The sequence below is a fragment of the Arachis stenosperma genome, chromosome 3, assembly GCF_014773155.1.
Source record: "Arachis stenosperma cultivar V10309 chromosome 3, arast.V10309.gnm1.PFL2, whole genome shotgun sequence".
NCBI classification, from domain to species: domain Eukaryota; kingdom Viridiplantae; phylum Streptophyta; class Magnoliopsida; order Fabales; family Fabaceae; genus Arachis; species Arachis stenosperma.
In genome coordinates, this window is record NC_080379.1 from 17,201,499 (window position 1) to 17,226,499 (window position 25,001).

General features: G+C 35.6%; 4 protein-coding genes across 4 annotated transcripts; 3 read left to right on the forward strand and 1 right to left on the reverse strand.

Moving 5' to 3' along the window:
* The first annotated feature begins 5,474 nt into the window (after positions 1-5,474).
* LOC130969603 (equilibrative nucleotide transporter 1) lies at positions 5,475-7,511 on the forward strand. The gene is made up of 2 exons (XM_057895398.1): positions 5,475-6,068; positions 6,582-7,511. The coding sequence occupies exons 1-2, from the start codon at positions 5,516-5,518 to the stop codon at positions 7,307-7,309; spliced, it is 1,281 nt and encodes a 426-aa protein (XP_057751381.1). The 5' UTR covers positions 5,475-5,515; the 3' UTR covers positions 7,310-7,511.
* Positions 7,512-7,829: 318 nt separating this feature from the next.
* LOC130967771 (putative disease resistance RPP13-like protein 1) lies at positions 7,830-11,931 on the forward strand. The gene has a single exon (XM_057892776.1). It carries the CDS (start codon positions 8,053-8,055, stop codon positions 11,530-11,532), a length of 3,480 nt encoding a protein of 1,159 aa, XP_057748759.1. The 5' UTR covers positions 7,830-8,052; the 3' UTR covers positions 11,533-11,931.
* A 2,285-nt stretch (positions 11,932-14,216) lies between these two features.
* Positions 14,217-18,515, reverse strand: LOC130965609 (putative disease resistance protein At3g14460). The gene has a single exon (XM_057890377.1). The coding sequence runs from the start codon at positions 18,513-18,515 to the stop codon at positions 14,325-14,327; it is 4,191 nt and encodes a 1,396-aa protein (XP_057746360.1). The 3' UTR covers positions 14,217-14,324.
* A 1,587-nt stretch (positions 18,516-20,102) lies between these two features.
* On the forward strand, positions 20,103-24,513 carry LOC130969147 (putative disease resistance protein At3g14460). Its single transcript, XM_057894757.1, has one exon. The coding sequence runs from the start codon at positions 20,194-20,196 to the stop codon at positions 24,325-24,327; it is 4,134 nt and encodes a 1,377-aa protein (XP_057750740.1). The 5' UTR covers positions 20,103-20,193; the 3' UTR covers positions 24,328-24,513.
* The last annotated feature ends 488 nt before the right edge of the window (positions 24,514-25,001 follow it).

Genomic DNA, 25,001 nt, shown 5'->3' on the forward strand with positions numbered 1-25,001 from the left:
TGACCAACAGTGGACGAGTAAGATGTGTCTTTTACTGGGGTGTAAGGAGCAACTACTCCCTGTCCGGTACTTTGGGATCTCTTTGGGAGCTAATCCGAGGCTAGTTAAGACGTGGAAACCAGTGCTTGAAAAGGTGGAAGCAAAGCTGAGTCTGTGGCAAGCAAAGAGCCTAAATAAAGCGGGTAAGCTGGTACTCATTAAATCTGTTCTTAATAGCCTGCCTATATACTACCTTAGTTTGTATAAGATGCCAAAGGGAGTAGCAGCGAAGTTGATCTCATTACAAAGATGGTTCTTGTGGAGTAAAGAGGATGGGCAGATTGGGTTGCCACTAGTGAGATGGGAGGTAGTGATGGCCCCTAAAAAGGCGGGTGGGCTGGGAGTAGGTGATGCAGTAGTTCGGAATACAGCTCTTCTGTTTAAATGGTGGTGGCGGTTTTCGAAAGAGGATTGCCCCTTATGGAAAAAAGTAGTGTGTTCTTGTAATAACTTGAATCCTTCTGTGATGCTGCAGGATCAACCTATTCCTCTGAGAGGGGGCCCGTAGAAGGATATTTGTCAGCTTCAAATCAGAGAGCCACAAGTCAGGGAACAGATGATTGGTGGATTGTCAATGGAAGTAGGAAATGACAGAACAGTCTGATTCTGGGAGGATGCTTGGCTAACTGGTGGTGTCTTGAAAGACTTGTTTCCAAGGCTTTTCTCGATTTCAAACCTTAGAGGATCTGTTATAAGGGACTGTGGGTTTTGGGATGGGCTAGAGTGGATTTGGAGCTTCCAGTGGAGGCGGGAGTTGTTTCAATGGGAGTTAGAACTCTTGAACCAACTTCATGTCATCTTACGTTCAGTTAAGCTAACAACTGAGAGAGAGGATCGGGTGGTTTAGAAATTTGATAGGAGTTGTATGTTTTCTACTAAGTCCTTCATGCAGGTGATGCAGGAAGCAGTACTCCCGAAGGAAATAACAAGCTACAGCTTCACACGTGCTATTTGGAGGGGTTTCGTCCCACCAAGGGTTGAATTATTTGCTTGGTTTGTATTGGTTGAGAGGGTGAATACTAAGGAAAGATTGGGAAGATTAGGTGTCATAGACCAGCTTGATAATATGTGTGCTCTGTGCTGTAAGTCTGTGGAATCTGCTTTTCATCTCTTTCTTGGTTGTGAGCTTACTTGGCAAGTGTGGTGTGTTTGGCTGTTCGCTCTGGGAAGAGAATGGTCCGTTCCAGGTACACTGAAGCAACATTTTGAGAGTTGGACGAATGCTTCACTAAGAAAGTATGAGAGGAAGCGCTGGTTGATTGGTTTCTTTGCGGTAATTTGGGCAATTTGGCTTGAGAGGAATGATAGGCTGTTCCGTAATCAAGGCTCAGGTGCAGTGGAAATCATTAACAGGTCCTTTGTGCTATCTGACGAGTGGATTGGTGGTACTACTCTTGATTGTTGATGACAATGTCAAAAATGACTAGGAGTTGTTTTAATTCGTTGGGTTATTAGTGCTGTTTTTTAGTTATACTTATGTTTACTGTTTGCTCCACCGGTGGTGTAGAACTTTTTCATTCAAAAAAAAAAAATAATAATAAAGACAATGACAAAATTAACTTAATTCATAATGATAAAATTCAGATGCTAAACGGAATACATTTTAAAGTCAAAATGAAATTGATTATTTGGTTAAAACTTAAAACTCAACAAAGATTTAATCCATTGCTCCTACGTCAATAACTCAACTAGTAGTAATAATATGAAATAATACTATTTTTATTTTGCGACCAAGATGTATTGGAACTACTAATAAATTTAAGGATATTATTTTGATAAAGACACTAAAAATTAGGAGTGTTTACAGTGCGGTTTATATCAGTTTTAAATCAAAATCTTATTCGATTCAAATATTAATTTTGCTTGCGGTGCGGTTTAAATTGTATGACTTTTTAAAAAAATCCGATTCGGCCTGATTCAATTTCAAGCGGTTTGGATTGGATTGGATTTGCGATTTTAAAAATTAAAAAAATTAAATACATATAACAAATTTTAACATCAAATTTTAAATAATCATAACAATGACATAATAAGTTTCAACAATATCTTTAAAAGTCAATGATAACATAACAATAGAAATAAAATTATAGGTTAGTTAAAATAAATAAATAAATAACATTTTGAACATAAAATATTTATTAAATAATAATAATACATGAATAATATAAAAAGGTATAACAAATTGAACATATTATATAAGTATAATTGTAAATATAATAATAAAATAATAATATTAGAGCACATTGTGCGGTTTAGATTGGATTGGATCGGTCATGAAAAGTAGATCCGAAATTCGATCCGATCCAATAGTTTGTAAAAAATATAATCCAATCAAATCCAAATTAGTGCGGTTTTAATTGATTTTCGGTTTGGATTGGATTGGATAAGCAGTTTAATTTGGATCGGTTTGGATTTAAATACCCCTACTAAAAATATATTTTTTTTAAAGACGTTTACATATATTATAATATTATTGGACATCTTTATTAAACTGGTCAATAATTTATTTTTTAATAAATCAGAACAAAATCGATTTATTATAGCAACAATAATAAACCCAATTGTCCGTATTATAATTATTAGACCTTATTTGATCCGATCGATTTACACAATTTGAACCAAATCATGTTTCTATTTTTTGATAAAAAGATAAATATATCTTTGATTTTTGTTTTAAAAAAACAAAAAAAAACCATGGTCCAGTGGGTTTTGTAAATTGGTCGGTTCGACCAAATTTAATAACAATTAGGTTTATTATTATTGTTATAAAAAAATCGATTTTATTTTGATTTATTAAAAAATTAAAAAATAATCAATTCATTAATACGTACAATAATAATACGACAAATAAGTATTTTTACAAAAAGATGTTTTAGGCCACTTTATGCGAACATCCTCCTTAATTTAATACTATCATAAAACGTGGAACAAGCCCATTTGCCATAAAATCGAATTAACAAATTTTTAAATTTAATTAAAAAAATAATTTATAAAATCCGTTAAAAATATTTATAAACGAGATAAAAAAATTATTCTAACATTTTCTGATATATTTAATGTATTACAAAATAAAAAAATACACTTGGATAATTTTTTTTATAAATCCTTTAACAACTATCTAAACATAACACTCTTAGCAAAATTAGTAAACTACTGAATAAACATTCGATCGTATCCCCTCTCCTACTAGCCAACCGAATTTTCATATAATTTCATCTCCATAATTAAACAATTTAAGAATTAATACGAAAATATTAAGTATCACTACTCTCCAATGCTTTAATTATATAATTGGGTTTTGCACTACAGATTTAATTTTTTTAAAATAATATTTTTTATTGCAAAAATTAATTTTCTTAATTAAAAATCTTCTCTTTAATAGTTAAAATTTCCCTTAAATATACGCATAGATCAGTAAATAAAATGATATTTTAAATATATAAAATAAATATAATATTTACCAATTTATACAACCCTACAAATATTTAAAATTTTACTCTATATTATACATTTCGTTTACAGTAAAATAACGATATGTATAAATATGTATATAGGTTAATAGAAACAAAATATTTGTATTATTATATTTATTAGTAAATAATCCCAAATTTATATAAACCGGTAAATATTTTATTTATTATATTAAAAAAGTGGATTAAGTATGATTTTGATTTCTGAGATATATGGTGAAAATTTTTTTTGTTTCGAACCTTTTTTTGCATGTAAAATCGTTCTTAAAATTTAACTTAGTTTTAAAATCGTCCTAATCTTAGGGATCAAAATTGTACAAAAGTGGCGACAGAAGCGAAGACATAGGTGAATCGTAGACAACTTCTTCTTCTCTTCCTCCTTCTTCTTCTTTCCTTGCTTTTCGCAAGAGTAAAATTGTAGAAACACTTTTTTTATAATTTTTTTTATTATGAGTAATTTAGTGCAAAATTTTAATATTTAAATAAAAATGATAAATTTAAAAATTTGATTTTAAATCTTAGAGACGATTTTATATAAAAAAATTAAAAACAAAAAATTTAGTATATACTTTAAAGACTAAAATTATATTTAACTCTAAAAAAAAATCTAACTGTCATTAAACCGTCATTAATAAAACTCATTATAATTTGTTAAAGAATTCGTAGTAACTTCATGTTAATATGTTATACACACACTCAGTAATTGATCAAAGCCGTCACATATATTTTGGTGCAGAAGCTCTAGAGATTAGTGAACTTATTGGATTAATCAACATGACATTGCAACACTTAGAATTTTTAATTATTACGAAATTAAATCTCATCTTCTATCTAATATTTTTATGAGAAATTGACACTTGGTATAGAAGTATTATAAAACCCCAAGTTATATTTGGGGAGTAAAAAGTAAATATATAATAAATCTTTATTTAGTCCGTGTCTTCTTGTTGTTTTATCAAACTTTTAATTAGAATTTTTTATATATATTTTTTAATTTAATTTTTATATTATATTATATTTTGTAACTAAGTCTTTATTATAATAAAAATATTAAAATTAATAAAATATTTTATAAAATTACAAAAAATATTCAGTTAAATATTAGACATAATTATTTTGTTAAATGAAATATTTTATTAATTTTAATATTTTTGTCATAACTGAGACTTAATTACAAATTTGATATAATATAGGGACTCAATCAAAAAGAAAAAATATATAATAACCTAATTAAAAATTCAGTAAAATTATAGAGATCGATAAAATAATTAAACCTATAACAAATTTATAATATTAAGCAATGATGTACGGATATGAAACATATAAACACACGAATTTCAAATTTTTTTCAGATATAAAGACACGACATATAAAAAAATATAAATTATTTTTTAGATGAATAATTGTAATAATATTTTAATATTTTATTGATATATATATATATATATATTATTTTAACTATCTTTAATCTCTTTTTTTAATTATATAACATATTTAAAATATTATTTTTAAACTCATTTCAAGAATATATATTAAGAATAAAGTTAGATAGACTGATATGTAATGATATTTAAGTATATTTAAGTGTATTTGAATTTTTTTAAGACACTGCTAGACATAAAAAACACGTATATCGAACGAGTATTCATGTTCAAAATATATCCGATATGCAGACACAATAACTCAACAAAATATCTGCTACTTTATAGTTTATAGAGCTATCAAGGCTTTTATATTTATATTCATTCATTTATTTAAATGATAATCAATCAATATAAAAATATAGTGAAAACTTAGATACAATCAATTTTACGTGACATTGACTTCATCTCAATTTTTACCGCCAAATATATTAATAAAAGAGTTGAAAATGGAAGTGATGTCATGTCGTATACTTGAAAACTGAAAACGACCCTCCGTTTTTGACGCAGAAGAAAAAGAAGGTAGGATTTTTCTCTCTATTAAAAAGCACTCTAACCCAACCAAACCCAACCCAACCCAAGAAAATGGGTTTCACCGGAGAAGAATCAAACCACGATCCAGAATCAGAATCCTCCACCCTCCTCCTCCACGACCCACCGCGAACCACCACCATCACCGCAAAATCTCCACCGAAAGACGATTACCACTTGGCATATATCATCTACTTCTCCCTCGGATTCGGTTACCTCCTTCCATGGAACGCATTCATCACAGCCGTTGATTACTTCTCCTATCTCTACCCCGATGCCAGCGTTGACCGAGTCTTCGCCGTCGTCTACATGCTCGTCGGCCTCGTCGGCCTCTTCGCCATCATCCTCTACAGCCACAAGTCAAACGCATTCGTCAGAATCACCGTCGGTTTGGCTCTCTTCGTTGTTTCCTTGCTCGTTGTTCCTCTTCTTGACGCCTTCTATGTTAAGGGTCGGGTCGGGGTATATGCCGGGTTTTACGTTACGGTTGGGGCTGTCGGGCTTTCCGGTGTGGCGGATGCGTTGGTTCAGGGGTCCATTGTTGGCTCCGCCGGTGAGCTGCCGGAGAGGTATATGCAAGCTGTCATTGCTGGCACTGCTGGTTCCGGTAAGCTCTTAGCTTCTATTTTGACTTGATGGTTACTATTTATTATTATTATTTTTTCATATGGGGTTTTGTGATTTTGTAAAAAGGTTGAAGCTTTTTAGTGTTAGTACTGGTAGTATTAATGTTCTTTTGGTGGATCATAGATGCATTGTTTGCTTTGCGTGTGATATGTTCATCGAGAGAAATAGTGTTTTGTTATTCTGATGTGATGATCATTGATGCATTTGCATTTTTTATGATAGAGTTGACTAGATGCTTGGGTCTTTGGTATCTTATTTGCCTAAGGATTTATGTTCATATTAATTATGAGGGAATAGAAAATAATTGAACCGGAAATGGTGCTTGGTATGATCATAGCTCTTATTTTATGTTGGTTCTCTTTTCAGTGTCTTGGCCCCGGGATCTGAAGCATATTAATATTCTGGATCTAGGGTTATATGCTAAATATATTAAATAATGTGTGGAATCATTGATTTGTTCCCTTTGATTGAATGGGGTTCTGTATGCAAACAGGGGTACTTGTTTCTGTCCTGAGGATTTTCACGAAAGCTGTTTACTCACAAGATGCCTCTGGTCTACGAAAGAGTGCGAATCTCTACTTTTCTGTATCGATTGTGGTCATGTTCGTATGCATGGTTTTCTACAACGTGGTTGACAAGCTTCCTGTTATGCAGTACTACAAGGAGCTTAAGATGCAGACTGTCACCAGGAATGAAGACAGCGTTCAGTTGACCGGATCTGTGTGGAGGTCAACTGTATGGGATGTTGTTGGAAGAATCAAGTGGTATGGATTCGGCATTGTTCTCATATATTTAGTGACTCTTGCAATTTTTCCCGGTTACATAACAGAGGATGTGCACTCTCAGCTTATCAAGGATTGGTATCCCATTCTCCTCATTACTTGCTACAATGTGTTTGATCTTGTTGGCAAGTCTCTGACTTCTTTGTACCTACTAGAAAATGGAAACATTGCCGTAGTTAGTTGCATAGTGAGATTGTTGTTCTTCCCTCTCTTCCTAGGGTGCTTGCATGGTCCAAAGTTCTTCCGCACTGAGATCCCAGTGACGATACTGACTAGCCTGTTAGGTCTTACCAATGGTTACCTGACCAGTGTGTTGATGATCTTGGCTCCTAAAATGGTAAAGTTGCAGCATGCAGAAACTGCAGGGATTGTGAGTGTATTGTTCTTAGTTATTGGTCTGGCTGCTGGGTCTGTAATAGCTTGGTTCTGGGTCATCTGATTCGATTTGTATTATTTAGGGTAATAGACTTCACTCAATCAGAAGTCAGAAATGGGGTGGATTTCCTTAACATGTTAGTTCAACATGTGAAAATTTGTACCCACCTTGTCTGTTTATAAATATTTGTCAAAGTTGTGAAAATTTGTAAACTTACAAAATTTCAGTTGAATTGTATCTGCAGGATTATTTTCTGCTTCCTCAATCTGTGGTTAGAATTTAGAAAACCTAGGCTGGAATATTTGAAAAATGTTAATTGCTATGCCTGCAAGAAATATAAGTACATTCCATAAATTAGTTCTATAATTTTGGTGTTAGTTTGTTTACAAAACGAATCTATAGGGTTTAGTTGCATTGAAGGCCATAAACTTGATGAAAAATCCTGTTACTATATTATGTTTGGCCCATAACCCGGTATTCATTTCTTCTTTTAATAAAATTATTGAGAAATGAGTATAAAAGAATTATATCTATGAAAGAATCATTTCCATAAGCAAACAAGGTGGGTCCAGAAGACCAGAATGCATTTATAATTAATCTGCTTCTTTCATTGCAACTAATAAGAAAGTTCCTTAGTCAACTGTCTCAAAGCCCCAGTCAATTACTCTAGTCTCCAAGCACACAAGCCTTTATCCTCTCTATTTCTCAAAACAGCAAGGAGTTCTGAACACCAGAAATCAAGCAATAACCATTACATTCCTTTCCCTTGTTCAGTTTTCAATTTGTTTCAGGATATTCACGGCAACATGGTTGATATGCTTGGTTCATTTGTCTCTGCCTTCCTGCAAGTGCTGTTGGACAGAATAGCTCGCCATGAGCTCATAGAGTTCTTCCGGGGCAACCATCTTGATGAGGCACTCCTAGAGAAGTTGAAGATGCTCTTGCTGTCAGTCACTTCAGTGCTTAGTGATGCTGAGGAGAAACAGTTCATTGATCCTTTGGTGAAGGATTGGGTTGATAGGCTCAGAAATGCTGCTTATGATGCTGATGATATCTTGGATGAGATTGCCACCAAAGCCTTGCTAGACAAGATGGATTCTGGTTTTCACACCACCTTGGATCAGGTAAGAGATTATGCTGCTTCTCTCAATCCTTTTGCTGAAAGAGTTAAATCGAAAGTTGAGAGGATTGTTGAGAGGTTGAAGTCTATAATAGAGCATAAAGATCTTCTTGGTCTTAAGGAAGGTGGTGTAGGTACTAGATCACTTTCATTACTTTCTGCTACGACTTCTTTGGTGGATGAAACTAGAGTTTATGGTAGGAATGATGATAAGGAGAAGATCATCGATTTTCTGCTTTCGGGAGAATCGAATGGAGAAGGGGTGCCTGTGGCTGCAATTGTTGGGATGGGAGGGGTAGGAAAGACCACTCTTGCTCAGGTTTTATACAATGACATAAGGGTGAGGAACCATTTTCAGTTAAGATCATGGGCCTCTGTTTCGGAGACATCTGATGTGTCTGAAATAACCAAGAAAGTTTTTCATTCCTTGACTTTGTCACATTCAAACATCATAGACTTGAATGTACTCCAAATCAAGCTCAAGAAGAGATTATCAGGACAAAAGTTTCTACTTATTTTGGATGGGTTTTGGAATGAAAACTTTCTTGATTGGGACATCTTCCAAATGCCTTTTTTATTAGGAAGTTGGGGAAGTAGAATTATTGTCACCACACGCAGTCAAACCGTTGCAATGGCAATTCGTGCTGATTTAACTCATTCTCTATCGCTTCTATCGCGTGATGATGCTTGGAAGTTGTTCTCAACTCATGCTTTCAAGTGTGGGAACCCAGATGAGAGTCCTGTATTAGCAGAAATTGGCCAGAAAATATTGAAAAAATGCAATGGCCTCCCTCTAGCTGTAAAAGTATTGGGGAGTCTTCTGCGTTCTAAAGATGATGCCGAGGAATGGGAAAGAATATCCAATAGTCAGATATGGGAGTTACCAAGTGCTAGAAGTAGCATACTTCCTGCTTTGAGATTGAGTTATAGTCATCTTCCGTCACAGTTGAAGCGATGCTTTACTTATTGCTCCATCTTTCCCAAAGGCTATGAAGTCAAAAAATGGGACTTGATCTATTTATGGATGGCTGAAGGCATTCTGCCACAACCAGAACCCGAAAAGCGAATGGAAGATGTAGGCGATGAATGCTTCCGAGAGCTACTATCGAGGTCATTCTTTCATCAGACCACTCACCACGAGTTGCGCTTTGTGATGCATGATCTTATCAATGACTTGGCACAGTATGTGGCAGGAGATTTTTGTTACAAGCTAGAGGATGGTAATCCAAGCAAAACTACAAGTTTGGCTCGTCATTTATCATATTTTCAAGGCATATATGATGCCCCTGAAAAATTTGAGTCCTTCTCTGAATTTCAGCAGCTTAGGACTTTCTTACCATTCAAATTCTCACCCTTTGGCTGCACGTCTTCGATTACCAGTATGGTTTCAGTTCTGTTACCAAAATTGAAGCGCCTGCGTGTGCTCTCTCTGTCATACTATCCAATTACCAAATTGCCAAATTCAGTTGGAAACTTGATGCATCTACGGTACTTGAATCTTGCCTACACTGAAATTGACCATCTTCCTGATTCTGTCAGCACTCTGTATAACTTGGAGATATTGCTTTTGTCTGGCTGTCATCGTCTCAACAAGTTACCGGCAAACATGTTCAGGCTTGTTAATTTGCGTCATCTTGACATTAGTGGATGCAGTGTAACTGAGATGCCGGAGAAGTTCGGTAGACTAAAATCCCTTCAAGTGCTGACTAATTTTGTTGTGAGTGGCAGCAGGGGATCTAAAATTAGTGAATTGGGGGAGCTGTCGGAACTTCATGGAGCATTGTTAATTGCAAACTTGCAGAATGTAGCTGATGCAAGAGAAGCTTCCAATGCCAGCTTGAAGAACAAGAAATATCTTCATGAGCTAGAATTCAAATGGACAACTACAAATCATAGTTTACAAAGTGAAGCTGATGTACTCAACAAGTTAGAGCCACATCAGAATGTGAAAAGGCTGAAGATTCAGAATTTTGGTGGAAGTAAGTTGCCAAATTGGCTGGAGAGCTCTGCATTCTCTAGCATGGTGTTTCTACATCTTGCAGATTGCGAGAATTGCTCATCATTGCCATCGCTTGGACAACTTCCTTCCCTCGAAGAACTATATATCGAAAGGATGAAAGGTCTACAAAAGGTTGGTCTGGAATTCTACGGCAATGGAAATGAGCCATTCAAATCCTTGAAAGTAATGAAGTTCGAGGACATGCCAAATTGGAAAGAGTGGTCAGCAAGCAATCTTGAACAGCGTGCAGGATTCCCTTTGCTTCAAGAGCTACATATAAAGAGTTGTCCGAAATTGACTGGACAATTACCAGATCAACTTCCTCTCTTAAATAAATTAGTGATCACTGCATGCCAAGCTCTCACAAACTCATCGTCACGGGTTCCGAAATTGAGAGAATTCGAGCTCATTAATTGCGATGCATTGATTTCGTTGTCTGAGGAAATGATGCAGGGAAATGAATGTCTGGAAGCCATGACCATAAGTAATTGTTCATCTTTGGTCAACATCTCCAGGGAAGGTCTACCAAGTAGTCTTAGATCACTTGAGATCTATGAATGCAGAAATTTACAGCTATTCCATCCCCCAAGTGTGATGCAGGTGTCCCAAAACTACCTTGCTCTTGAGCGATTACACTTGCAGCGTTGCTGTGATTCTCTCGTCTCATTTCCATTGTCCCTCTTCAACAAACTTGAAGATCTTCGTGTACATGACTGTGACATTCTTGATGTGATTTCTTCTGCTCCAAATAGTCTCCCGTATCTTCGGAAATTGAAACTGAAGGACTGCTCCAAACTAGTTTCATTTCCTGAAGGAGGATTGCCTGCTCCGAAACTCGAGTCGCTTTCTATCAGCAACTGTGCTAAGCTCTTACCTGAGGCTGCATGGGGTCTTCAGGCAATGACATCACTCACTTCCCTTCACATCAGTGGACTTCCTAGTCTCACTTCTCTAGATCACACTGGAATTCAGTACATGGTATCTCTCAAGATTCTCAAGATTAAAGCTTGTCATAAGCTTGCATCTCTACCCTTAGAAACACTTGTTCATTCCCTTTCTCATCTTACCATCAGAGCATGTCCATTGTTAAAAGTGCATTGTGAGAATGACACTGGGGAATACTGGAGCCTAGTTTCTCGCATACCCTTCAGAGTCATTGAAGATTAGATCACAAGCATTCATATAGTAATGATGGTATTACCTATATAGGTGCTATGAATTAAAAATTCTACTTAGTTATTTAATTAGATAAATGCATTAATTTGTAAAATTTTTTAGACTCTCAGTGGTTGAATCAAACAGTTATTCTGATTGGATATTTGTATACACCTTTTCATACTGCCAATCAAATGAACAAGTCAATTAAAAAGGAGGCATGAGAAATTAGTCCTGTTATACTAGGATATCCAGCAGAAGATAAAAAAGAAAATTTTTTCACACTAGAAGAGGATCCAGAAAAGACACTAATCCTCCTGCTTCCTGATGTAATCCAGAAAAGATTGCTTGTGGAAAGATGAGGGATTTAAGTAATGAAGTTGACTTCAATGAAGAAATATCATTTTAACACATTATTTATAGACATTGTATGAATATTGAGATGATGTATATCGAAGTTAACACTTGTATTTTTGTATTGTATAATGAAGTAGTAGTATACAAGTAACATAAAACTAAATTCTTTCCAAACACACTATCATGAGTTTCTGGATGAGATTGCCACCAAAACCTTGCTAGACAAGATGGATTCTGGTTTTCACACCACCTTGGATCAGGTAAGAGATTATGCTTCTTCTCTCAATCCTTTTGCAGAAAGAGTTAAATCAAAAGTTGAGAGGATTGTTTTAATTTTGGGTATATAAATTTTGTTATAATTTTTTACTGTATTTCAGTTGGAGTAGGCCGGGAACTAATTTATGTCTATAACTTAATGAACTAGATTAACCTAACTTAATTAATTTGTGATATGAATTAAAATTAAGTTATTTTATTAAAGTTTTTTTTATAATAGACCTACTATTTTAAATAAAAATAAAATAAAATTCTAATTTAATCTACAAAATAAATTATTTTATTTTTATATTATTTATTTAGTTTGTACTTTTCTTTTAATTTTTAAATTTAATTGTTAGAATTAATTTTTTTAATCCATAAAGAAGATAAGAATTTTATTAATAGTATTGTGATATTAATTAGGGGTGTTCAAATCCAAACTGATCCAAATTAAACTGTTCATCTAATTTAATCCAAATCGAAAACTGATTAAAACTGCACTAATTTGGATTTAATTGGATTATATTTTTTGCAAACCGCTGGATCAGATCGGATTTTGGATTTAATTTTCATAACCGATTCAATTCAATCCAAACCGTACAATGTGTTATAATATTATTATTTTATTATTATATTTACAATTATACTTATAATATGTTCAAATTTTTATATATTTTTATATTATTCATATTATTATTATTTAATAAATATTTTATGTTCAAAATGTTATTTATTTATTTATTTTAACTAACCTATAATTTTATTTCTATTGTTATGTTATTGTTGGCTTTTTAAGATATTGTTGAAACTTGTTATGTGGTCATTGTTGATTATTTAAAATTTGATGTTTGAGACTTGTTATATGTATTTAATTTTTTTAATTTATAAAACCGCAAATCCAATCCAATCCAAACCGCTTGAAATTGGATCGGATCGGATCAGATTTTTTTTAAAAGCATCCAATCCAAACCGCACTGCGAGCACCCCTAATATTAATAGCAGTGGGATCCTGCAGCAACAGTTACATATTTCACTTAATCTTAAATAAGTTCCAAATTAAAGAATTAACGTATTTTATATTATATTGTCAAGTATTACCTTTTTTACATTTTAATATAAAAAAATAAAAAATAAACGAACATTGATTTGATTGCTATATCAAAATAAAACCATTTAAAAAGTTTATACGATTTTTTTATCAAAATAAAACTATTTACAATAGGAATTTATTTTTATATTTTATCACTCTCTTTTTATTATTAAATTTGTATTTAATATTATATGTGATATGTTTAATTCTATTTTTTTTATATATAATTTTGTTTTTATATAACTTGCTATTTTTTTTATAATACCACAAGGTCTAAACTTTTATTGTATATGATATGGTAGATGAAAATAAAAAATAAATATAAAAAGTGCCTTATGTACTATACAAAAAATAGCAAATTATATAATTTATTTTGTAGATTAAATTAAAATTTATTTTATTTTATTTAAAATAGTAAGTCCATTATAAAAAATTTAATAAAATAACTTCATTTTAATTCACGTCACAAATTAATTAGATTAGGCTGGTCTCATTGTTAACTCATTAGTATTAGAGATTTAAATTTCGGTCTTGTCCTTGCTTACGTGAATGAAAGATACGGTAAAAAACCAAAACAAGTTCTCTATACCCAAAACAACGTAAAAGGGAAGACACTTGTTGGTTGTTGCCCATATACCTCTTGTAAACATGTGTATAATCTGCTACAAGCAGTAGCAAATTACCCTGGAGAACATATTAACATAAACTTCTTCTGCCTCTAGTGATTTATGCTTATTTCACCTCCTTCAAAAATCGCTACACATTGTAGCGGTTTCTAATCATTCACGTGCTACATGAAAATTGCGCTAGCCTACAGCAATTTCCGTTATTTTTGTAAACAGCTACACTCTATAATGGTTTATATAGAATTATATATGAGTAATCCTTTTGTGAAAGTTGTATATAAGTAATTTTAATTGTCATTTATTTTATTTAAGTAACTTATTCATGCTAATATATCACTGAACATATAAATAAGTGAACGATAAACATGGGGTGAAATAGCTAGTCATGGATGATATATCCCAGAATAATGATCTATGAACTTACAAAAAGTGCCTGTCATCTCTCTCTCTGTGTGCGTGTGTGTATATAATCTTCAGGGATGTGCAAGCCCATTTTGCCAAGAGAGTACTTGGTGATCAATTTGGATGTGTGTAATGTTAGCCACTTTGTGCCATTCTTTTCCTCTCTTGGCTTTAAGCTTTGGAGTCAGCAAAGGACATTCCTGGACACACAGATTTCTGAGGGAGGAAGGAAGCCCTTGATCAGGAAAGGACCGAAGCATGTCGCAGCAATGAATTTCAAGTGTATGAAGATCATTCAGGTGTTGAAACCCCTTTTGGTTCAGCTTCTTGAGACTCTGCATTGTGCTTATGCGCAGAGAGTTGATATTGCATGGCAACAAGTTCTCCTCTGGAAATGATTCAATGCCCATGCATCCACCCTCAAGTTCGAAACGGTTGAGAGACTCAAGAGTATGCAACCTCCAACTCCTTTGTGGCACGAGTTTGTCACAATGCACTATGGAGAGTAAAGTTAAACTCGAAGGCAAACCCCCAAAGGGTAAACATTCAAGCTTTGGACATCTATGTAAAAACAATGTCTTGAGGGATGTGAGAGTGGTCATAGGTTTGGGCAATTCCTTAATATTCTCGCAGTTGGAAAGGAATATGGATGCTAGGTTTGGAGCAAGTAGTCCTCCTTCTGGGAAAGACATCAATTTTGGACAATCTCTAATCTCTAAGGACTCAAGCGATGAGAGATAACCCTTGATCTCTTTGGTAACACAAAATGACTGAAGATTGGGACAATCCCATATACAAAGAATTTTGAGTTCTGGGAACAAATCTAAGGTCAAGGTAGTGAGAGAATCACAACTGCTCCCTATAGACAAATGGCGGAGAAAGGCAAGTTGCTTTCTTGATGCTAAAGATGACAGATTTTCCAATCTTCTGCAGTTACGTATGTAAAGGGTTGTCACAGAACCAAGGCAAGGAAGGGATGTAAGAGAAGAACAACTAATCAGATAAAACTCGCTAAGAGCTGTTAATCCTGCAAGTAAATCATCTGGTAGGACCTCTAAAGACTCGCACCCTTCAATTTTTAGGCTGTGCAGCGTGGGAGGCAATGACTTCAATTGGGATACAGTTGAAACCTTCAATACTTCAAAGGATGATCGCTGATCATCTGAATCTTGGTTGGATAAATTTTCTATCTTGACAGGAGCCATTGTTTCAGGTGTATCTGGATGTGGAATGCTTAGAATATCAACTTTACCCTTGGGAATATCATCTTTAACTTGATCACTAAGCATCTTAGTGGAAGCTTCCTTTAGATCTTGAATCATTGTTGAATCTGGAATTGAAAGAGAATCAAGAGATTCAGTCTCCAAACTCCTTTCAAGAGAAATTTCTTCAATTTCACATCTGGGGTTAGTGATTGTAAACTTTGAAGAGGATCCTAGGAAGATTTCATGCAAGTCTTTGCTGTACAAGGTACCTTCTGAGCTTCGAGCTACACTAGTCATCAAAATTTCATTACTTTCATGAACAAGTACTTTACATGTAACATCAACAATGGGAAGTGGAGGCACAAGGTTAGAACATCCAATGATTTCCAACTTCTGTAAAGAAACAAGTTGCTTAGGCAAATATCCCACCAGCTTGGGACACCTTATTATATAAAGCTTAGTGAGACGAGGGAATTCAATGCCTTCTAATATGTTCCATACTCTCCATTGGAACATATCACGAAACTGTAAACTCTCTAAAGATTGAAATGGCTTCCATGAAGGCTTCACCTCCCCAGAAAACTCAGCGCCTATGGAACTTACTTGAGTGAACCCTTCAATGAAGAGGTCCTTAAGAAATGGCAGCATCCCCAGTGTCGGCAGAGAATTGCAATCTCCACAGTGGCGCAAAATTACTAATTGTAAAGCCCGGTAAGATGGATCTCCCAACCAATTCGGGAATCTTGCACCATCATAGTATTCAAGTGTTAGTTTCTTCAAGTCTTTATGAGGTTTGAGATTTTCAAGCACTTCCATTGCCCTCCATTTGTTGCCATTGCCATTGCCCCATTGAAGCATAAGATCATCAAGGATTTTCTTAGAGAGTTTTGCATCTGAAGGATCCTTAGCACATGCCACATTTTGCAACTTGGAAATAGAGAGTGTTTTGAGGTTGGAAAGCTCTGCTAAATCTGCGAGCCCCGGTCCATCTGCAGAGACAACAAAGTCTGTCAATGTCCGAAGACTTGTCAATTTATGCATTCCCAAAGGCATCTCTTGCAAGCCGCTATGTCTGACATCAAGGTGACGCAAGTTAACCAAATTGGATATTCTCTCTGGGAGACTCTTGAGTGAACTGCAGCCTGTGGTGATAAGTTCCTGCAAATTGAGCAGATCACAGATGGAATCCGGAAGTGTCTTAACTGCAGTGTAAGAGATGTTTAGGTAACAAAGATGTTTCAGTCTTCCAATTGAAGCAGGCAAGTCAGTGACATAATGGCGAGACAAAGAGAGGACCCGGAAGACCCTTGGATTCAACTGCTTAACTACAAACTCAAGCAACTTAATGTCAAACTTGGTGAGTGCCTGCTCAAGTGACAAAGATAATGGCAAAATTGTTCTCAACGTTCTTCCATTTTCAACAATGGATTGGTCTGGGAAATCCTCAATATCCTCGGAATAGGACAAATGGTGCTTGTATGATTCTCCAAACGCATAGGTAGCCAAATCATGAACCAGATTATGCATTGTAAAACTAACACCAGAACCAGAACTACAGGGTTGCAAGAGTGACCTCATGACTAGATAACCAAAGTACTCGTCGGCGATTTCTTCCATGCTTTTATCACCAGATGTATTCATATTCAGAAAGCCTTGGGCCATCCACAAGAGGACCACTTCCGTCTGCTTGAATTGGTAACCCTTTGGAAACAAGGACAAGTAAGCAAAACACCATTTAATCTGTGCAGGGAGATCAAGGTAGCACAGTGCCAGAAACAAAGGGATGGGATGGAGATTGACATCAATATCATCACCTGCATCCAACAATCTGCTCATCTCAACCCATTTATTAACACTTAGCTTATCTTGGACAAGACTCCCTATCATTCTTGCTGCCAGGGGAAGGTTTCCCAAATTCCTTATAATTTCGTAGCCAGCTTGTGCTGCTACCTTTTGCAGTTTAGGACGGTTCATCTGTCTCGAAGAAGCATGCGCCGAGAAGATTGACCCCATATTCTTTGTTGACAGCGAATCAAGAAGCACAACATGACTAGCAGGTATCATGAACAGTTCTGGATTGTCATCATGGGGAGTAGACGTGAGGATTAAGGCACTCCCTCTTGCTGCTGCGGATTCAAAGGAAGCAATTAACTTGTGTAAGCCATCATCTTCTACCATGATATCATCCAACACCAGCAGAAATTTCCTCCCCCCAAGTTCAGCCGCCAGTTTCTCCATCAATTCATCGAAACTATCGCCTAAACTAAAAGCAGCCTTGAGTTCCTCAAGAATCTTCTTTGCAACGGTGTTAACAGTGGCTTTGGGAGGTACAGTGATCCAAGCTTTGCGCTCGAAAAGCTGAGTCACATTGTCGCTGTCGTAGATAACACCAGAAAGTGCAGTCTTACCCGCTCCATCTTTTCCCACTATGTTAATCACTTTGACATGTTTTCCATCTTCCTGAGTGGCCGATGAAAGTTTTCCTAATACAGACTTTATTTCGTCATCTCTCCCAACGAAGCATTGTTTGGGAAAGGTGCCATCCAGATAGGAATGTAGCACAGCCGGAGATGGAGGCCACCATCCTTGTTGCTGCAGAGGCTTTTCCCTCGACGTAGCACCGGCGGCAGTTAGGCCAAGCAAATCCTTCCGTGTGACTAGAGCTTCCAAGATTTTGATGGTGTCATGGATTTTGAGCTTCACCATATGATCCACGTGTTGGTTCTTTGTTTTCCGCAAGACGACGCTGACGAAGAAGCGTCGTCCGTACGAAAGCAAAGACTTTCGGGGATTCACGATCCGCAGCAGAAGATCCTCCAGATGGTAAAGGGCGCGTTGTAGTTCATTTAACCAGTCTTTCACATCTCGCGCTTTGCCTCCTCCTTCTGCAAAGAAGGTCTTCCACTCTGCGTCATCCACGAGGGCATCAAGGATCTGCAACTTTGCCACCAGCTCTTGCTCCTCGTAGCTGTACGGTTTCATCCTTGGAGAATTTTGTGGAGAAGCAATAAGGTCCAACAAATCATGAATAAAAGCTGAGAGTAAGGCTCTACCCATGGCTGGGATAGTTTGGATTTGTGGTTTCTGTTTCTTTGTTTTCTTTTGTTAGGAGATGGGATAAGAGAAATTCTTAGTTGTTACCATTCACTAAATGATAAACCTAGTGATGATAATGATTTATGGAATGAACGAAATGCAGACTTACGTAAAATACATATGTACATGACGGGTTCTATCTTCATGTTTCGCATCCATCCATGCATTTATCACCGGTTTCGTTTTGATTAATTGTGGCGTAGAAATGTCAAAGTTAGTAGAGAAAGAGAGCTGAGAGTTTGTCGTTCAAGCAGGAAGTTATTGGTGGAGCTTGAATATGACTTTATATATAGTTCCTGCTGAAGTAGGAAAACATCTTCACCTAGATACTCATGACGTTCCAACTTAGGTGGGGTCTTGGTGATCCTTACAAAAATACATAACTAAAAGTTGGTCCTTGATTCCCTGTACTTTCTATTAAACATAGCTAGGTTGAATGTTAGTATTTATAGTCTTTATTCTTTTATTTTTTATATAATTATTAAATTTTTTAAAAATTACATTTATTTTAAGTAATAAGTAATAACAATGCTTTGGTAAAATAATCATGCTAAATATACACTAAAATTAGCTATTAACATTAGACATCATTATATGTTATTGGATTACTAGATTAAAAAAATTAGACTAAAAAAATTAAGTTAATGATTAAGTGATGACAAAAAATAATAAATTCTAATAATTTTTTAGAATTTTTTATAAAATATATATTAAAATATAAAATACATAATAAAAATAAATTAACACATATATTTATACACAAATTCATCGTGATTAATTTTAGTGTATAAATAATATTTTTTACTAGTTACTTCATTTTTATAATGGAAAATATATTTGAATATACAAAGTGTGTACATATAATAGTTTTTTTCATTATTTAAATTCATTTTTAGTGTTTATATACAAAAATATAAATCTTACTTATTTCTTTCTTCACCTTTTTTTTTCTTTTAAAATCTATATTTTAGGTGTCTGTACAGTTGTATTTATATTTTATACCAAATTATGTTTTAAATTTAGTCTCATATATAAGACTCTACTAAAGATATAAATGTGTATATATTGGAATATAATGAATATGATCAAAAGAAAAATTAAGTAGGTCAATGGACACAAACATTTTGTTTATGTCCATTTATCAATTGAAGACTAAATCACAAACATGCATAGCTTATTATCACAAAGTTCATTGCTTTGTCAAGGTAATGTATGTGTGTAAAAGTTCATGGTAATTATTCATAATTATATATTTATTTTTTGTCCACTTACTATTTAACATGCTCTCAGGGAATTAAAGAAACAAGTGGTTGAGTTTAGCTTAGTTGACCAGTGTCTGTACGTGATAACTGTGGTGAATAAAATAAATCTTAAGCAGATTTTGAAGAGGCATACATTTATTCAACTGGAACTGTGAGGAATAAGTAAAACTGTATGCAAACCAGTCAATTATGCAATTATGCACTCAGTCAAGATAGACGTCTTCCACATACAAGAACCAGTCAACTCAAATTTTGCATGGTTGGACTAATTTTGTCTGTAATATTTGTCTCAACTATCAACTATGAACAAAACTCAGAGAAGAGATTATTTTCCAGCATCTTTAATTCTGCAGCTCGTAATTTACAAAGTTTGAAGCATGGGTAGAGCCTTACTCTCTGCTTTCCTTCATGATTTGTTGGACAACCTTCTTCTCTACCTCACTTCTCAAACCAAACCACACAGATATCTGCGCAAGATCAAGGATAAGTTGTTGACACTTGATGCTCTCGTCGATGATGCAGAACAGATGCAGTTTTCTCAAGGAGACAAAGCTCAACAAGTGAAGGTGTGGCTGATTGAACTGCACCATGTTGTTTACCATTTGGAGGAGCTTCTACGCCAATGGCAGCAAGTCAACACCACCACTACCAAGTCTTTGCTTCTGCAACTAAAAGTCTTCTCAACAGCAAAGAGGCCAGACACGGATATCAAGGTTCAAACCCGCGACGCGATCGAGAGCTTGGAAGCTCTTGTGAGAAAGAAGGACGTTCTTGGTCTAACTGGGAGTGCTACAACTTTGAAGGAGTCTCTACAGGGATTGGCTTCATCTTCTGATGTGATGCATTCTTATTTTTATGGAAAATATCCCAAAGATTGTTTCTATGGAAGATATGAAGAAGTGATGTCTATATTGAAAATCATGTTATCAACCAGTGAAAGTGAAAATGAAGAATATATCAAGGTGATTAACATAGTGGGAAAACCCGGTGCTGGCAAAACTACTTTGACTGATGTTATCTACTTCAACCATGATGTGAGGGAGTCTTTTGAGCCCAGAGCTCGGGTCTCTATGCACTCAGAAGCCAACTTCAAATTCATGGCAAAGAAGATTCTAGAGGCAGTCACTGAGCAGTTTGTTTCTGAAAAAGATTTCAGTGTGTTGAGGAAGAGATTGAAGAGAACCTTTGCTGGGAAGAAATTTCTGCTAGTCTTGGATGACATCAAGATTGAAGATATCTCATATGACTGGAACATGTTGCTTGATTCCCTTGAATCTGCAGCGAGAGGAAGTGTCATAATCCTAATATCCACTCCATGTGATGATGAGCCAAACCTGTTTGGGCCACCTGCTAGTCATACCGTGCATCTCGATTCGCTGTCAATGGAGAGTGCCTGGGGAATCTTTTTGGGGCATGCTTCTTCTGAGCAGATGGACCTTAATGAACATGAGGAACTTGCAGCTGCTGGCAAAGAAATCGTCAACAGATTGGGAAACCTTCCTTTGGCTGCAAAAATGATAGGGAGCCTCTTCCAAGATAAGCTTCATCTTGATCAATGGGTTGAGATACTGATGAGCAAATTTCTGCATGCAGGTGATGTGAATATTTCTATTCCTTCATTCCTAGTACTCTGCTACCTTGATCTCCCTGCACAGATTAAACGGTGCTTTGCTTATTTGTCATTGTTTCCAAAGGGCTACCAATTCAAGAAGAATAAGGTGGTCCTGTTATGGATGGCTGAAGGCTTTCTAAAGGAAACCAATGGAAAAAGCATGGAAGACATTGGTGATGAGTACTTTGGTTATCTAATCATGAGGTCTTTCTTGGAGCCTTATGGTTCTGGTGGTAGTTTTACAATGCATAATTTGGTTCATGACTTGGCCACCTATGTGTTTGGAGAATCATACAAGCACCATTTGTCCTACTCTGGAAACACTCGGGATTTCGGATTATCATTTCTTCTCAAACATGGAAAATCTTTGAGAACAATCTTGCCTATACCATTGCAATTTCAACGCGCACCTAGGCGCGTTGATCTTATGCTTAAAGTTATGATGTTGAATCCAGATGTTCTCCGGGTGTTCTCTTTATCTCACTATGATATCACTAGCTTGCCTACTACAATTGGAAAACTGATTCATCTGTGTTTTCTTGACCTTTCTAACACTCCATTGCAGACACTACCAGATTCCATTTGTGATCTGCATAATTTGCAGATACTATTGTTGACAAACTGCACTAAACTCACAAGTTTACCTAAAAGAATATGTGATTTGATAAGCTTGCGTTACCTTGATATCAGAGGTAGCAGTGTGCAAGAGATGCCTTGGGAAATGCATAAACTGACAAGTCTCCGAACGCTTAGAGACTTCATCGTTTCCAACACCGGTCCAGGATTAAGAGACTTGGCAGGGCTCTCCAATCTCAAAACACTGTCTATTTCAAAGCTGCAAAATGTGGCAAGTGCTAAGGATGCTTCAGATTGCAAACTCGTAGAGAAGAGGAGCCTTGATAACCTTATGCTTCAATGGAACTCTGGCATTCCCGGCTATGAGGAGGATGAAACAGAAGTGCTTCAGGATCTAAAACCTCACAAACACTTGAAAAAACTAAGTATCGAATACTACAGTGGTGCACGATTCCCAAATTGGTTGGGGGATCCTTCTTACCAGGCTTTACAATCAGTAGCTCTCCGCCATTGTCAAAATTGCACTTCTTTGCCAACACTAGGCCTGCTGCCATTGCTTAAAGACCTCTACATTGAAGGGTTCACCAAAGTAAGTTCCATAGACCTTGAGTTTTATGGAGAGATAACTGCTTCACAGGTGCCATTTCAATCTTTAGAGAGTTTACAATTTTGTGATATGTTGGAATGGAAAAAATGGAACATACCAGAAGGTATTGAGTTTCCATGTCTCATTAAGCTTTGTATAATTCGGTGTCCCAAGCTAGTGAAAGGTTTGCCAAAGCAACTTGATTCTTTAAAGAAGTTGGAGATCTTCAGATGCTATGACCTTGTGGCTTCACTTCCAAAAGTTTCCAGCACATGTGAATTGTTGGTACAAGAATGCAATGAAACTCTGATGAGAAATGTTGCTAAAAGCCCCTCACAAGCATCTTCACGCCGGGTTTCGTTCTCAGAAGAACTTGACATCACCCGAAAATCCTATTCCAGTTTTCTAGACAGTCACTTGGTGAACGAGATTGAAGAAAATTCTCATGAGGCAAGGATGGAAATTGATTCCACAGGAAGCAGATCACCACTTGGTTCTTCATCTTCAGATACAACATGGACCCCAAAACTAGAGGAAACTTCTTCTAGCATGCTCAGCCATCAACTTGAAGCTGATATTCCCAAAATTACACAAGCATCTACCCTTCCTCTTACTGATACCCCCACTACTGTCAAGGAAGAAACTTTTCAAAAAGAAGATTTAGATGATGGAAGATCATCCTTTGAGATATTCAAGGTTTCAACCGTGTCCCAATTGAAGTCATTGCCACTCAAATTGCACACCCTAAAAATTGAAGGGTGTGAATCCTTAGAGGCCCTGCCTGATGATCTACTAGGGGGAATAACTACTCTTAGGGAGTTGTATCTGATAAGTTGTTCTTCTCTTAGATCCCTACCTTCCCTTGGTTTCGTGGCAACACTTTACATACGAAACTGCAGGAGATTGGAAGATCTATCATCTTTAGAATCAAGAAAGCAGCTTGACTTTCTCCAACACTTGTTCATCGGGAGCAGCTGCAATTCTCTCACTACTTTGACCTTAGATTTGCTCCTTGAACTCAAAATTCTGTGTGTATGGGATTGTCCCAATCTTCAATCAGTTAATGTTACCAGAGAGTTTAAGGGTGATCTTGCATCACTTGAGTCTCTAGAGATTAGAGATTGCCCAAGATTGAGATCTTTCCCAGACGGAGGACTACATGCTCCAAATCTAGGGTCCATATTCATTTCTAATTGCAAGAATCTTAACAAATTGCCTGATGCTATGAACTCTCTCAGATCACTTAAGACATTGTTTTTACACAGATGTCCAGAGATTGAATCTCTCCCACGTGGGGGTCTGTCTCCAAGTTTGATTGTACTCTCCATAGCTTACTGCGACAAACTCATACCTCAAAAGGATTGGAGGTTGGATAGTCTTGAGTCTCTTAACCGTTTTGAACTTGAGGGTGGATGCATGGGCATGGATTCATTCCCAGAGGAGAAGTTGCTTCCTTGCAATATCAACTCTTTGCGCATAAGCACAATGCAAAGTCTCAAGAAGTTGAATCACAAGGGGTTTCAACATCTGAATGCTCTTCAAACACTTGAAATTCATGGTTGTGACGTGCTTCACTCCTTGCCGGATGAAGGGATTCCTTCCTCCTTAAGTAATCTTTGTGTCCAAGAATGCCCATTGTTGACTCCAAGGCTTAAACCAAAGAGAGGGAAGGAATGGCACAAAGTGGCTCATATCCCACATATCCAAATTGATTACCAGCTGCTCTCTGCACACTAGATCAGCAAATCACAGATATTCATAGGAAATGTCATCTATGACTAGTTTTTTCATTGCATCTCCCAGTTACATTCATGTACATTAGAGCAAAAATACTATCTGCACTCTAAAAAGTACTCACTAAATCAGTTATTATATACTTATGTATAAATACTTGTTTAACTATTTTCAATTTGTATTTTATATTTTGTGACTAATTTTTAATGTACATGTAGTATGATTGATATTAGAGTAAGGAATAATGATATATATCATGACATCAGACTATATTTTAGATGCAGATAAATTATTAAATAAATTGGTTATACTTAGAACCAATATAACCGAGATGATAAAAGTCACTATAAGTCATATTATAATTTAGTTAAAAAACTAAAAATAAAAAAGGGAAAGAAAAGTAGTGAACTGAATCATGATGTCATTTTTATATTAAAACTTAGAAAATCCTAGTTCATATAATTTTTTATTTTAGAATAGCACAAGATATATTAAAAACATGCCTGATGAACGTTTTCTAGATGATTCTATATATACACCCCCTTATATAGAATGTATTGGATTGACTTTTTCTTTTAAAGTACTTTTTTATTTATATTTTTTAGTAGAACTTTGTTTTTAAGAATAAAATAGTTAATGCTTGAATAAATGATTTTAGTAGAACCTTGTAGTAGTTA